The sequence below is a fragment of the Nicotiana sylvestris genome, chromosome 7 (assembly GCF_000393655.2).
Source record: "Nicotiana sylvestris chromosome 7, ASM39365v2, whole genome shotgun sequence".
Classification (NCBI taxonomy): domain Eukaryota; kingdom Viridiplantae; phylum Streptophyta; class Magnoliopsida; order Solanales; family Solanaceae; genus Nicotiana; species Nicotiana sylvestris.
The window spans coordinates 84,899,823-84,913,037 of record NC_091063.1 but is presented as its reverse complement, the minus strand read 5'-3'; the positions used below and the strand labels follow the sequence as shown (position 1 = coordinate 84,913,037).

The following is a 13,215-nucleotide window of genomic DNA, read 5'->3' as shown; positions in this document are numbered from 1 at the left end:
GGAATCTGGGGCTGGCTGGAGGAACCTTCTTGCGAGTCCTCCAACTCTATGACTGCATCGTCAGTACGGGGAATCACCCTCTTCCTCTTGGGTGGCCTCTCTGACTCCTGCTCTGACTGGGGCTGGGCTGCTGGCGCCGGGTCATGCAATAACAGATCTAGAGGTAGGTGATCCACCTTCAACCTCTCTGCCTCCACCCTTAGCTCCTTCACCGACTCTTTTGAAGCCCGAGTCTTTCTCATTTTTTTTGCCTCCCTAGCAAGATCCTTCAATACCTTTCCATGAGAGTCAACAACATCTATGAGCTTCTTCTAGTTGTCCAGAATCTCCTTCAGAGTGTCCACCATTGACTGTGGGACCTGTGGCAGAGGATGTGCTGACTGGGCTACCACCATAGTAGACAGTACAGACAGCTTAGAAGTAGTTGTCTGCATCCAGTTGTTGATGTTGACGAAGGTCTGGCTCAGGCGGTAGGTAGTCAAGGGGTATGCAGTGGATGAGGGAATCTCTAGAGCTGAAGAAGTAGAGGGTCCTGGGGCCATGTCTGCTGTGGTGGAAGGAGGCTGAGTAGGAGCCACTACTATTACTGGCTCTTTAGACTGGCCAGTAGAAACAATGGATTTACCCTTGTAGTTCTTTCCTTTAGGGTTGTCATCACCCTATAGGTTGTACCAGGAGAATGGTGCCTTTGTTTTAACTTTCATATCAAATCTCCGCTTCTCCATATCTAAGTCCTCAAGGTACATAGTCAGGAATTTGGGGAAGGGATAGGATCTGTCACCTCTGATCACCACCCATGTAATTACCCGGGACATCACATTCCTGATGTTAATCGGGTACCCCGCCATGATTGATGCCACCAATATAGCCCGGTGGATAGGAAGTGAGTTGTCGTGGGTAGTGGGGTCTAGCCTACTACACACAAATGTTTCCCACCCTTTAGCTTCAAAGTTCAGTGTCCTCCTCAGAATCCTCACTCCCGCAGTTAACCAATCTGGGGTGGCACCTGGGATTGCCAAGTACTCTACCAACCAAGGATGACTAGCCTCACCTAATGCCACCTTTTCTAAATACAATGACTCATCATCCTCCGGGAAGGCCAGGTAATCGTTTATTGTCTTGCCATCAAATTTCATCTTCAAGTTCCGCACTTTGGTCACTGTGGTGCCCTTTTTGATGTGGGCAACATTCGTGTAAAACTCCTTCACCAAGTGCTCATTGGCATCCTCCACATGGCCTATGAAATAATCCCATCCAGCTCTCTCTCTGAATTACCTCAACACATTGGAGTTGTGAGGAAAAAGGTTCCTGGTGATGAATTTAAGCTAAGGTATCAATTTCCTCTTGAGCCACCATTCTCTAAACTTGTGGTAGGAAACCTCGCTCACAAATTTGTCCTTCCATGCCTCCGGATTTCTCGTTCTCTCTACCCTTCCTACTTGGGGCTCACCCCTTCTACTTCTTCCCCTTCTTTTTCTACGGGCCCTTCCCCGGATAGTGAAGCTGTAGGAGAGGTGGAATATTCATTGCCACTGCCTGCAGCTGAGCCCTTAGACGACTCAGAAGATATGCGCACTGATGCTTGGGCAATGGGAGAGACTGGAGGTGTATCCCTCTACATGTTTCTCTCTGGCCAGTCAGGAACATACTCTGGCACGGAGTCTGACGATGCCTCCCGGGAAGGCTCATACTCACTCCCCAATTGGTCAATGGCTCTGTCAGCAGCCTTTATGAGTCTCCGAGTGTTTTTGATGTTTTGCTGGGCTTGCAGGGTCAATTTGATCATGCCATTTCCTCTACCCCGGGAGGACTCTCTTCTTCTTGATTGTTTGTCACCTTTGCCTCGTGATTTCACCATGATCTGCAAACAACATACAATTGAGCCTTGTTAGTATCAGTAGAATCAGTGAAATTTAGAATTGCAGGAAAATTATTGCAGACAGTCAAAATTGCAGAATGCGGACCGTACAAAATGAAGTGCGGCCGCAAAGAAGCTACTGCGGACCGCAAAAATGCACTGCGGTCCGCAGTGAGGTGGGATTCAGACTACCCACTCTCTGATTAAAGGCACCGCGGACCGCACAAAATCCATTGCGGCCGCGATCCTCAATTTCCAACTTTCAGAACTTTTAGCATCATGGTCCACACAAAATAACACTGCAGACCGCATAGAAGCACCGCGGATCACACAAAATCCATTGCGGTCCATGGTGAGTACCCAGCAGCAATTCCAACCTAGGGTTCAAGATTTTCACATTTTAGTCCAAATTTTTACCTATTATTGATTCCCTAGGTGTTGAATCCATGTTTTCACTAATTAGTCCTAATCAAAATAGGAATAAACTAACCTATGCTACAAAATAGACAGAAAAAACGGGAAGAAATAGAAGAACACTAAGAAAAATAAAAATTAAAAGAAAATGACAAAAGTAATGACTAAGGAGGAATTAAAGTTACTAGAAGTGAGATGCACTGATGATTCATCGAGACTTAGCAGTTGAATTCGTGCAATTAGACTGATGAACAGTAGTTTTTAAGCTCTGAGAGTAAAAAGGTCTAAAATTTTGAAATGAGGGCCTCAGGTCTTATTTATAGAAAAAGGACCTGGGCCCCATCTCACCTACCTACCGCGGACCGCACAAAATGGCACCGTGGTGCTCAAAAACATGAAGCCCTGGGAGGATAGCCACTGCAGACCGCAAGAAATGCAATGCGGCCGCAGTGGTCCACCGTGGACCGCACAAAATCCATCGCGGTCGCGGTGAAAAACTTCAGAGACTCCTCACTTTTGACAAATTACTCTGCGGTCCGTATTGAATTCCTTCTGCCGTACAAAGGCCTTTGCAGCCGCACAAAATGAAGTGCGGTCAACATCGCAAACTTCAAAGAGTTATCATTTTCCCAAACTTGATCCTGCAATACATCAACACAATCCTACAACATCTCACAACCAGTACAGTCTAAAAATAAATCCTACACAACAAAGAAAATCAAAGAAGAACAAAAAGAAAGACACATGGGTTGCCTACCAAGAAGCGCCTGATTTAACGTTGCGGCACGACGTAGGTTACCATCAAATCACTTTAGATGAAGAAGTGCCACCAAGTGGCTATCATTAATCTTGCCCAGGTAGTGCTTGACCCTGTGCCCATTAACTCTGAAAACCTCCCCATTTTTGTTCTTCAAGTCAAGTGCACCAAACGGAGTCACAAACACCACTTCAAAAGGTCCACTCCATTTCGACTTAAACTTTCCCGAAAACAGACGTAATCGAGAGTTGAACAAGAGAACCAAATCACCCACTTTGAACTCCTTGCCACAAGCATATTTATCATGAAGGTACTTCATCTTATCCTTGTAGAAGGACGAACTGGAGTAGATATGGAATCGGAATTCATCAAGTTCATTAAGCTGCTCCACACGAAGATTTGCTTCCACATCCCATTCAAGATTCAGCTTCCTCAAAGCTCACATGGCCTTGTGCTCTAACTCAATCGGTAGATGGTAAGTTTTTCCAAACACCAACCCATATACAAATATACCAATTGGAGTCTCGTAAGCAGTCCTATAAGCCCAAAGAGCATCATCCAACTTCTTTGACCAATCGATCCTATTTGTATTGACCGTCTTTGACAATATACTCTTGATTTCCCTGTTTGAGACTTCAACTTGGCCATTTGCTTGAGGATGATAAGGAGTAGAAACTTTGTGATTGACACCATACTTTGCAAGCAAAGTGTCAAAAGCTCTATTACAAAAATGAGATCCCCCATCACTTATGATTGCACGAGGAGTGCCAAATCTTGTAAAAATGCTCCTCTTGAGAAACATAACAACACTCCGGGCCTCATTGTTGGGTAAAGCCACGGCTTGAACCCACTTTGAAACATAATCAACCACCACAAGAATGTATGTTTTCCTATACGAGATAACAAACGGGCCCATAAAATCAATGCCCATACATCAAAAATATCAACTTCAAGAATGGTATTGAGAGGCATCTCATCTTTCTTCGAAATTCCACCCGCTCTTTTACATTCGTCACACCTCTTCACAAGTTCACTTGCATCTTTGTACAAATTTGCCAATAAAACCCACAACTAAGAACTTTGGAAATCGTCCTCGCCCTACCATGATGGCCACCATAGGGAGAGGAATGACAGTCCTCTAAGATACTCAATTCCTTCTCCTCTGGGACACATCTTCGGATCACACCATTCATGCAAATCTTGAACAAGTACGGCTCATCTCAATAGAAATCCAAACTATCCCGTTTGAGCTTCTTCCTTTGGTTAAAAGAGAGCTCACACGGGATTATACCAGTCACAAGGAAATTAGCAACGTCCGCAAACCATGGCATACCATTCACCGACACTGGAAGGAGTTGTTCATCAGGAAATGAATCATTGATCTCTAGGCCATCACGAGGCCTCCCCTCCTTCTCCAAATGGGACAAGTGGTCCGCCACTTGGTTTTCACTACCCTTCCAGTCCACAATCTCCAAATCAAACTCTTGAAGTAACAAGACTCATCATATTAGTCTAGCTTTGGAATCCTTCTTTGTCATCAAGTACCGGAGTGCGGCATGATTGGTATGGACTATGACCTTGGCACCCATAAGATACGGCCGAAATTTCTCCATTGCGAACACAATAGCCAAAAGCTCTTTCTTAATCACCGCATAGTTCACTTGAGCATCATTCATTGTCTTGCTCGCATAGTACACTGGATGAAACATTTTGTTCACTCTTTGACCCAAAACCGCCCAAACCGCAACATCGCTCGCATCACACATGAGCTCAAAAGGAAAGCTCCAATTAGGTGCAGTAATGATAGGAGTGGTGGTCAACTTGTGCTTGAGAAGTTCAAAAGCTTGCATACTATCACACCTCCTTTTTACCTACCCCCGGAAGGGCATAAATGAGTTTTTTCAATTAAAGGACAATCAAAACGGGATTATTATTAAAAGATTCAGAGTCGTCACTTGGGAGATTTATGGTGTCCTAAGTCACCGGTTGAATCCCGAATCGAGGAAAGGGTTGACTCTGTTCAACAGTCCGCGAACCAGAAATCCGAGTAAGGAATTCTGTTAATCCGGGAGAAGGTGTTAGGCATTCCCGAGTTCCGTGGTTCTAGCATGGTCGCTCAACTGTTATAATTGGCTTAATTATTTGATTTTAATCAATTATGAACCTATGTGCCAATTTTAACTTTTTAACCGTTTTTAACCATTTTAAGGAAGATTGAACGTCGTTTAAAACACGTCTTTGGATTGCGCCACATGAAATGCACCCGCAATCCTAAACCTATTTTATTCGACGTTTTAAGATTTGATTTGGGTCACATGAAATGCACACCCGAGTTTAGGAAGGTAAATTATTAAAATAGCGCCTAAAGCAACTACACGCTAGCAACTTTGTGAGGTCCATGGAAATTTACTAAATGGCTCGCCTCGATTTCTAAGGATTCAAAAGAAATAGTTAAATAATGGCCACGTATTTGTAAATTTTATTTGGCGCGACTCACCTCAATTATTTTTAAAAGGGAAATCGCACTAAACTTTGGAGATCCGTGAACCATCCATGTTACATAATACGACTTGCCTTGATTATTAAAGGGCTTGGCTAATTGGCTAAACGACGTAGGAAATTATCGAGTCAAATTCGCAAAACCAGCTTAAACTAATTCGACGATGAGGAATTGGGCCAACTATCAGAACGAGTTGGCCCAGCAACAACCAACAACGAGAAAATTCACGTGGCACAACCTACCATTTCTTATCTTTCTAATGCTTTCCAGGTTCTGGGCCCATTTGGGTGACGACAAGGACATCCCAGAACGAATAACACACAAACCAAATCTGATATTTGAACTCCATAATTGGGCCAGTTTTTAGGCCCAATCCTCAGAATTTTAAACTTATGCAAAATCAATTAAGCAACAATTAACCAAAACCATATGAAATGATGAAGTTACACAAAGCATTTAATTCAATCAAACTCCCAGGCTTAAGGGCCAAGCCCAAATAGCCATGGCGTTCTACCTTACTTTATCAAAAACCTCAAAGCTGGGACCTGGGAGCCCAAATATCGCTGAGGTTCGATCAAAGGATCAGACTCGAGTTCGAGTCCATACCAACAGCAAAAATGCTAATTACATTCAACTTGCTAATTTTTCCATTCCCAGCGATTGGAGCGTACAGAAATTTCAAATGCCTACTCAACCTTAACAATACTGATTATGTAATTACTGACATGCCTGTGTATTCTGGATTTACAAACACATCCTAGAACTTAACATTAATCACTCTCCTAGCAATGGTAAACCCTAGGGAATCAAAACAAATGGGAATCATCACATATTGGATAACAGTCCTATTGCAATTCAACGTATATTTCAACACTTGCAACATAGCTTTACTTTAGACATGTTAATACAAGAAAATTGAACCAACAAGTTAAGTGAGAAAAGAAATAAGAAGGAAACATCTGATATAAAACAATATCAGTCTTCCTTTTCCTCAAAACACCACATGAGCTAGTCCTTATGTGTTCAAGGTCAGGGATATGTACCTGGTAACAAATGGAAAGACAAAATAAAGGAAAGCTGAATTGAGATCAGAAAAGCAGCAACAGCAGCAGTAGACTCAAAATAGAGGATAAAATCACAGCAAAATCAAATTCAATGGTACAGTAGACCCAAAACCAGACAGCCCTCAAAATAAGCTTTGGAATCCCAGAAAACTCAGACCATTTTTACTTGGATACAGGATTTTTTGGTTTTCAAAGGCTCTAGCTAAGGGGAAGACCATAAATCTAGCAAAACAAACCCAACTTTTTAACAATTTTCAACAAAAAATGCAGGGCATTCAGTATTATTTTTTGGAGTTAGTCTTTTCAAATTTCCAGAAAATTTTCTTCAATCTTTTTTTTCTCTGCCTTGAAAGGCAAGAAATGATGCCTTTATACCCAAGAAAATAGGGCTGCCTTCACATATTAGTCTTTGCCCCTTTTTTAATTTTCATTATAGCTCAGATACCCTTATAAAAAAATAGAAAATCAGAACCAACCCCTTCCCCAGCTTCCTAAAAGCTTCCTAGTCTGTTATAGCAAGATTCCCTTAAGTGATCTACCCAATTTACCCCTATTACCCCTGTATTTTACCTTTAAAACCTAGCCAAACTTGAACATGGGTTGTGAATCTCCGAACAAGCTCAATGATTAAATAAACATGGGCTTAGTCTTAAATCAAATAGAATTCCTTTAACGTGAGGTCTTAGACGGACCTCAGATCCCAAAGATGAAACCCAAACAAATTCAAAAAACTTAAAAACCAAACAAATCAACTAATTAATGATCACCAACAGGAAGGGAACTAATTAAGCTAGCTAATCGAGCACAGTGACCAAACCAAAAACTCTAACGGGACAGTTTATAAATCAGAAAACAAATTAAAAGAGAGGAAAAGAACAGAGGTGACACATAGACGATTTTGAAAACAAAGATGAACGGGACTTACTGGCTAGACTTGAAATTAAAAATTGAGGCACTGATTCGACCCAACATAGTGACAAACATTTGTTCTTGGTGAAGAACAAACGAGTGTCACTATTTTGTGTCAAAATCGACTCGAAACAACTGGAAGATTCCTGAAAAGGCTTGCATGCATGATTCCAACCTTAGGCTCTCATGGCTCGACTCTTTGATTTGATATTCGAGGAGTTCCGAAGATGTTTGAAGAAATCTGAGTGAGGATTTCAGATGATGGAGAGATGACGGTCCTAGGGTGTTAATTTGGGGTCGATCGGAGAAACTGTGGCGGCGCTAGGGTTTCCACCTATAAACTAAGATTCGAGAGGTTTTGGGTATATTTGAAGGAAATTGAATGGAGATATGGGATGGGGTGGTGGAGGGGAACATTTGGTGTAAATTTGGGGTCGATCGGAGCACCGCTGCCGGCGGAGACGATTTCCGGCCGGCGGTTCCGGCGAGGATGAAGAGGGTCTGATGAAGGAGATAAAAGAGGGGAAGGGGTAGGGTTTGAGGGTTCCGACACTTAAATATTAAGCACACCCTCAGTTCCCGTCCATTGGATTGAACAAAATCGACGGCCCAGATCTGTCGAGCCTTTAAAACGGGGTCGTTTGGTTTTAGTGGGGAAAGAGACCAGTTAAGGGCGGGTTTGGGCCGATTTTGGTCGGGCACCGAGTATTTAACACTTGGGCCTGGGTAAAACCAATTGTAGCAGCCCAAATTTGGATTTCCTTTATTTGTTTTCTTTTTCTTTTTCAATTTCAAATTCTTTTCTTTTCAAAATTAAAATATACCCTAAATTAACTAATATTAATTTTTAAACTAAATTAACCTACCCAATTAGATTAATCACTCATCATGGTATTAATTAAATCCTAAATTTAAAGAAAAATTATCCAATTCAAAATTTAAAAGTAAAAATGCAAAATGAATTATTTTTTGTGATTTTTATTTTTTATAAAATAAACTAATTTGCTAATTAATATAAAAATATAAAATTAAATCCTAAATGCAGATGCTACATATTTTTTTGTATTTTTCATGAATTAAATAAAATAAGTGTGCACAGATAAATGCAAATAATTAACAGAAAATGCCACGAAATCCAACAAAATTGCAGACACTGAAAGAAATTATTTTCTTTTGAATTTGTTGGAATAATTCATATAGGGCAAAAATGACGTGCTCACACATGCCCCTCTTTGCCTGGAAACACGAAGAGTTTTTGTGCAAAGATAAGTGAGCGGATACGAGCGATTTTTGCCCGTTTGAATACTCCATGTATGCATTTTTGAAAGATTTGACCGCACCCTTCTTCCGAGGTTGCCTACATATCCTTGGCTAAAAAGGAATCAGGTCAGTGTAGTTCAGGAATGTCTGGTAGCTGGGACTACCATGGAGTTGTGATTTCACTGTTGCTGCTTCTGCTGCTGCTCACTGAACCCCTTATTACACCATGTCAAAAATAAAATAAGCTAGACTAGACTATGACCTATGCTTTACAAAATCCTATCTAGATCTTCAAACTTGACCTTGTGTTTCTTGTTGCCTTGTATTCTCTCGGTAAAATTCCTTCGTTGCCGCCTTGAATTGTAAGATGAGATGTTTCCCTTTCTCTAGGTGGATGCCTGACTGCTAAACTTAATATGCAATCCCATGTTATCCAGGCGGGCTCCTGACTTCAAAACATGAATATATTCCCCTGCTATCCAAGCGGGTTCCTGACTTCAAAACGTGAGTGTAATCCCATGCTATCCAGGCAGGCTCCTGACTTCAGCAAAATAGACAAAAAACAAAGAGAACTTTCTGTCCCAGTTTGGTGGCTAGGCCCATGTGTGAGTGTAAAACGAATCACATTACCGAATATTAATGAGAATTTTGAAAAACCAAAACTTGAATTGTACTCCCTTGTTCTCCAGGTGGGCTCCTGACTACTAAACCTGAAAGTATTCCCTGCTTTCCAGGCGGGCTCCTGACTTCAACTTGAAAGTACTCCCTGCTCTCCAGGCGGGTTCCTGACTTCACAAAGAATTCGACAGCTAAAATTTAAATTGTACTCCCTTGTTCTCCAGGCGGGCTCCTGATTGCTACGCTTGAAAGTATTCCCTGCTCTCCAGGTGGGCTCCTGACTTCAACTTGAAATGTATTCCCTGCTCTCCAGGCGGGCTCTTAACTGCATTCATTTGAAAGTATTCCTTGCTCTCCAAGCAGGCTCCTGACTGCTAATTTGAAAGTATTCCCTGCTTTCCAGGCGGGCTCCTGACTTCAACTTGAAATGTATTCACTTCTCTCCAGGCGGTCTCCTGACTGCATGCATTTGAAAGTATTCCCTGCTCTCCAGGCGGGCTCCTGACTGCTAATTTGAAAGTACTCCCTGCTCTCCAGGCGGGTTCCTGACTTCAAAAATAGACAAAACAAAGAAAATTTTCCTGCCCCAGTTTGGTGGCTAGGCACAGATGTGAGTGTAAAACTAAATCGTATTACCACGTATTACTAAGAATTGAAATCTAGGTCCCATTATCCAGGGGGATCCTGAAATTCCTAGTTAAATGACAATTAAAAATCTACGTTATATCTTCTAAAGTGTGACTTCTGCTAAATCTTGTTATCTAAGAGGGTCTTCAAACTACTCCCCATTATCCAGGAGGGTCCTAAAAATCAAAAGTCGAGTTTTATCTTAAGAGTGACAGCTTTTATGGCTGAATTATACTACCCTACAACAAAATTTACGCTAAATGTTGCTATCTAATCATAATTTTACAGCTAAGTCCCATTATTCAGGAGGGTCCTGGAAACTCCTAATTGAATTATATCTCAAACATGAAAACTTCTAAGCTAACTTATATTCCTTTGGGATACATTTATGCTAAATTATGCCATTTCTGAACTTTAAACTAGGTCTCATTTTCCAGGAGGGTCCTGAAAGTTTACGGTCAAACCTGTTTTGATGCTTGCTCTTTCCCCTGCGGAGAGTTTCTCCGAAGCAAACGAATTTTCTGCCCCTGTTTCAATTAATGAAAAATTTGTCAGTTTAAAGTGGTGGTTAGCTGATGGCATTCTTGCTGAAGATCTCTCCACTGCATTGTTTTGTTCTGAATGGCTTTCCCGAACTAGCCCTGAACCGCTTTGACTTTCTGACTGACTTTCAGATCGCACGACCTTTGACGAACCGAGTGTTCTATACCCGTGTTGTTGTTTCATACCTCTGGCCCCTTTATCTGAACCTTTGCATCTCCCATGACATTACCAAATCATTCCACCGATGAAACTTTCGGTGATTCCTTGTACCCCACCTTACATCATGCTGTCTTTAGTATGCTCTAACCACATTGTGATTTGCAATTTTGGGAGTTGGTAGTGAGCTTTGAAACTCTTTTCCACTTACTTGGGACAAGACTGACATTAAAACCTCTTGACAAATAAACCCAAAAGAAAATGAAATGCAATGACTTTGCGGGTTAAGGATAAGAAGAATTCAAAACCAGATAACTGCTACAAAGGGAAAAAGAAAAAGAAAAAGAAACTTATCTGAGTGGAACAGCTAGTACCAATGATTATGACATGCATTTTGGATTAATTGGCCCAATCTGTCCAACCAATCAACTTTCAGTTGTCGTACTTTGTCGCCTCAGAATTTCCATGACCGGATTACTTTACCCAAACCTTGACCTTATTCATCCTGCAGTGCCTTGAAACAGTTTTCCATCAACAGGCCTTTCTTACTTGTTGACTTTTCAACTCACTTTCTCCTCAAGGTGCCCGTGAGGGTTTTCACCAATAAGACTCTCTCATTTTATTTCTCTCAACTCCCGTCGCCTTACGATGCCTGTGAAGGTTTTCACCAATAAGACTCTCTCATTTTATTTCTCTCAACTCCCGTCGCCTTACGGTGCCTGTGAAGGATTTCACCAATAATACTCTCTCATTTTATTTCTCTCAACTCCCGTCGCCTTACGGTGCCTGTGAAGGATTTCACCAATAAGACTCTCTTATTTTTATTTTTCCTGCTTGAACCAGAGTGTTGCCCCTGACATGAATTACCTTTACCTGCTCAACTTGGCATTTCTCAAAGATTGATCAGAAGGTCTTTCTTTGGACCGTAACGTGGGCTTTTGGACAGGGTTGGAAAGAAAAGGTATAAAAGGCTCAAAACAATTTAAATGGGTTAGAATTACAACTTTCGGAATCGGGTTTCTCACAACAACCACAACTTCTGCCCCAGTTTCTTGCTGGGGGATTTTGGATTTTGTTTGATGAGACCGAACCGTGAGGCTGCCTACGTATCCTTAAAAGGAATCAGGTCGAATGTAGTTCATGTCATAGAAATTACTTTGTTGTTGTGGTTTTTCTTTTCTCTTTCTTTTTTTTTTTGCTTTTTCTCTTTTTCCTTTTATTGTTTTTCTTCTTTTTTTCTCTTTTCCTATTTCTTTTCTTCTTCTTTTTTCCTCTTTTTTTTTCATTCTTTTCTTTCTCTTTTTCTTTTTTTATCTTTCACGCTTGTGTTTTTGATATTCACAACTAATTCCGAAAGAGGGGTAAGAAAGAAAATAAATAAGGCTCAAAAGGGGTGACGAGGGATAAAGTGTTTAGATAGCAGAACAAAACGCCTTCGTCATTTCAATCTTCAAAATCTGCCAAATACAAACAAGTACAATCCAACAAAGAAATCATACATAGTATCTCTTGGCTGCATCAGAATTGATAGCCATTTCCACACATTTCCCTTCTACACCTGTCAAATATAATGCGTCATTGGACAACACTCTAGTTATGACAAATGGCCCCTGCCAGTTTAGGGCAAACATTCCTTTTGCTTCAGCCAGATGAGGCAAGATACGTCTCAACACTAATTGACCCACTTCAAACTTCCGTGGACGTACCTTTTTGTTATATGCTCTCGCCATTCTCTATTGGTACAATTGGTCGTGACATACTACTGCCAATCTCTTTTCATCAATCAGACTTAATTGCTCCAAGCGGGTTTTGACCCATTCCACATCATCAATTTCTGCCTTAGCGACAATCCATAGGGATGGGATTTCAATTTCTTCGGGTATTACTGCCTCCGTGCCATACACCAACAAATAAAGAGTGGCCCCTACTGAAGTGCAAACATTAGCGCGATAACCCAACAATGCGAAAGGTAACTTCTCATGCCATTGTCTGGACCCTTCCACCATTTTCTGCAGTATCTTATTTATGTTCTTATTGGCTGCCTCGACTGCTCCATTCACTTTAGGGCAATATGGGGTGGAATTGCGATGTATAATCTTAAACTGCTGACATGTCTCTGTCATCAGATGACTATTGAGATTAGCGCCATTGTCCGTGATGATTACCTTCGGAATCCCAAACCAACAGATGATATTTGAATGCACAAAATCGACCACTGCTTTCTTGGTCACAGATTTGAAAGTTTTCGCTTCAACCCACTTGGTAAAATAATCAATGGCTACCAAGATAAACCTATGTCCGTTTGATGCTGCTGGCTTGATTGGCCCAATGACATTCATGCCCCAAGCAACAAAGGGCCATGGTGCCGACATGGTATGCAGTTCAGATGGTGGGGAATGAATCAAATCTCCGTGCACCTGACACTGATGACACTTGCGCACAAAACTGATGCAATCTCGCTCTATAGTGAGCCAGTAATAACCTGCTCGGAGAATCTTCTTTGCCAGAA

General features: G+C 41.5%; 1 protein-coding gene across 1 annotated transcript; it reads right to left on the bottom strand.

The window, feature by feature from the left end:
• Positions 1 to 12,439: 12,439 nt before the first annotated feature.
• LOC138873390 (uncharacterized) lies at positions 12,440 to 12,829 on the bottom strand. The gene has a single exon (XM_070151858.1). It carries the CDS (start codon positions 12,827 to 12,829, stop codon positions 12,440 to 12,442), a length of 390 nt encoding a protein of 129 aa, XP_070007959.1.
• Positions 12,830 to 13,215: the final 386 nt, after the last annotated feature.

What these genes read in the sequence shown, in the direction of transcription:
- LOC138873390 (XM_070151858.1), bottom strand. Translation starts at nt 12,829, where the DNA reads ATGACAGAGACATGTCAGCAGTTTAAGATTATACATCGCAATTCCACC.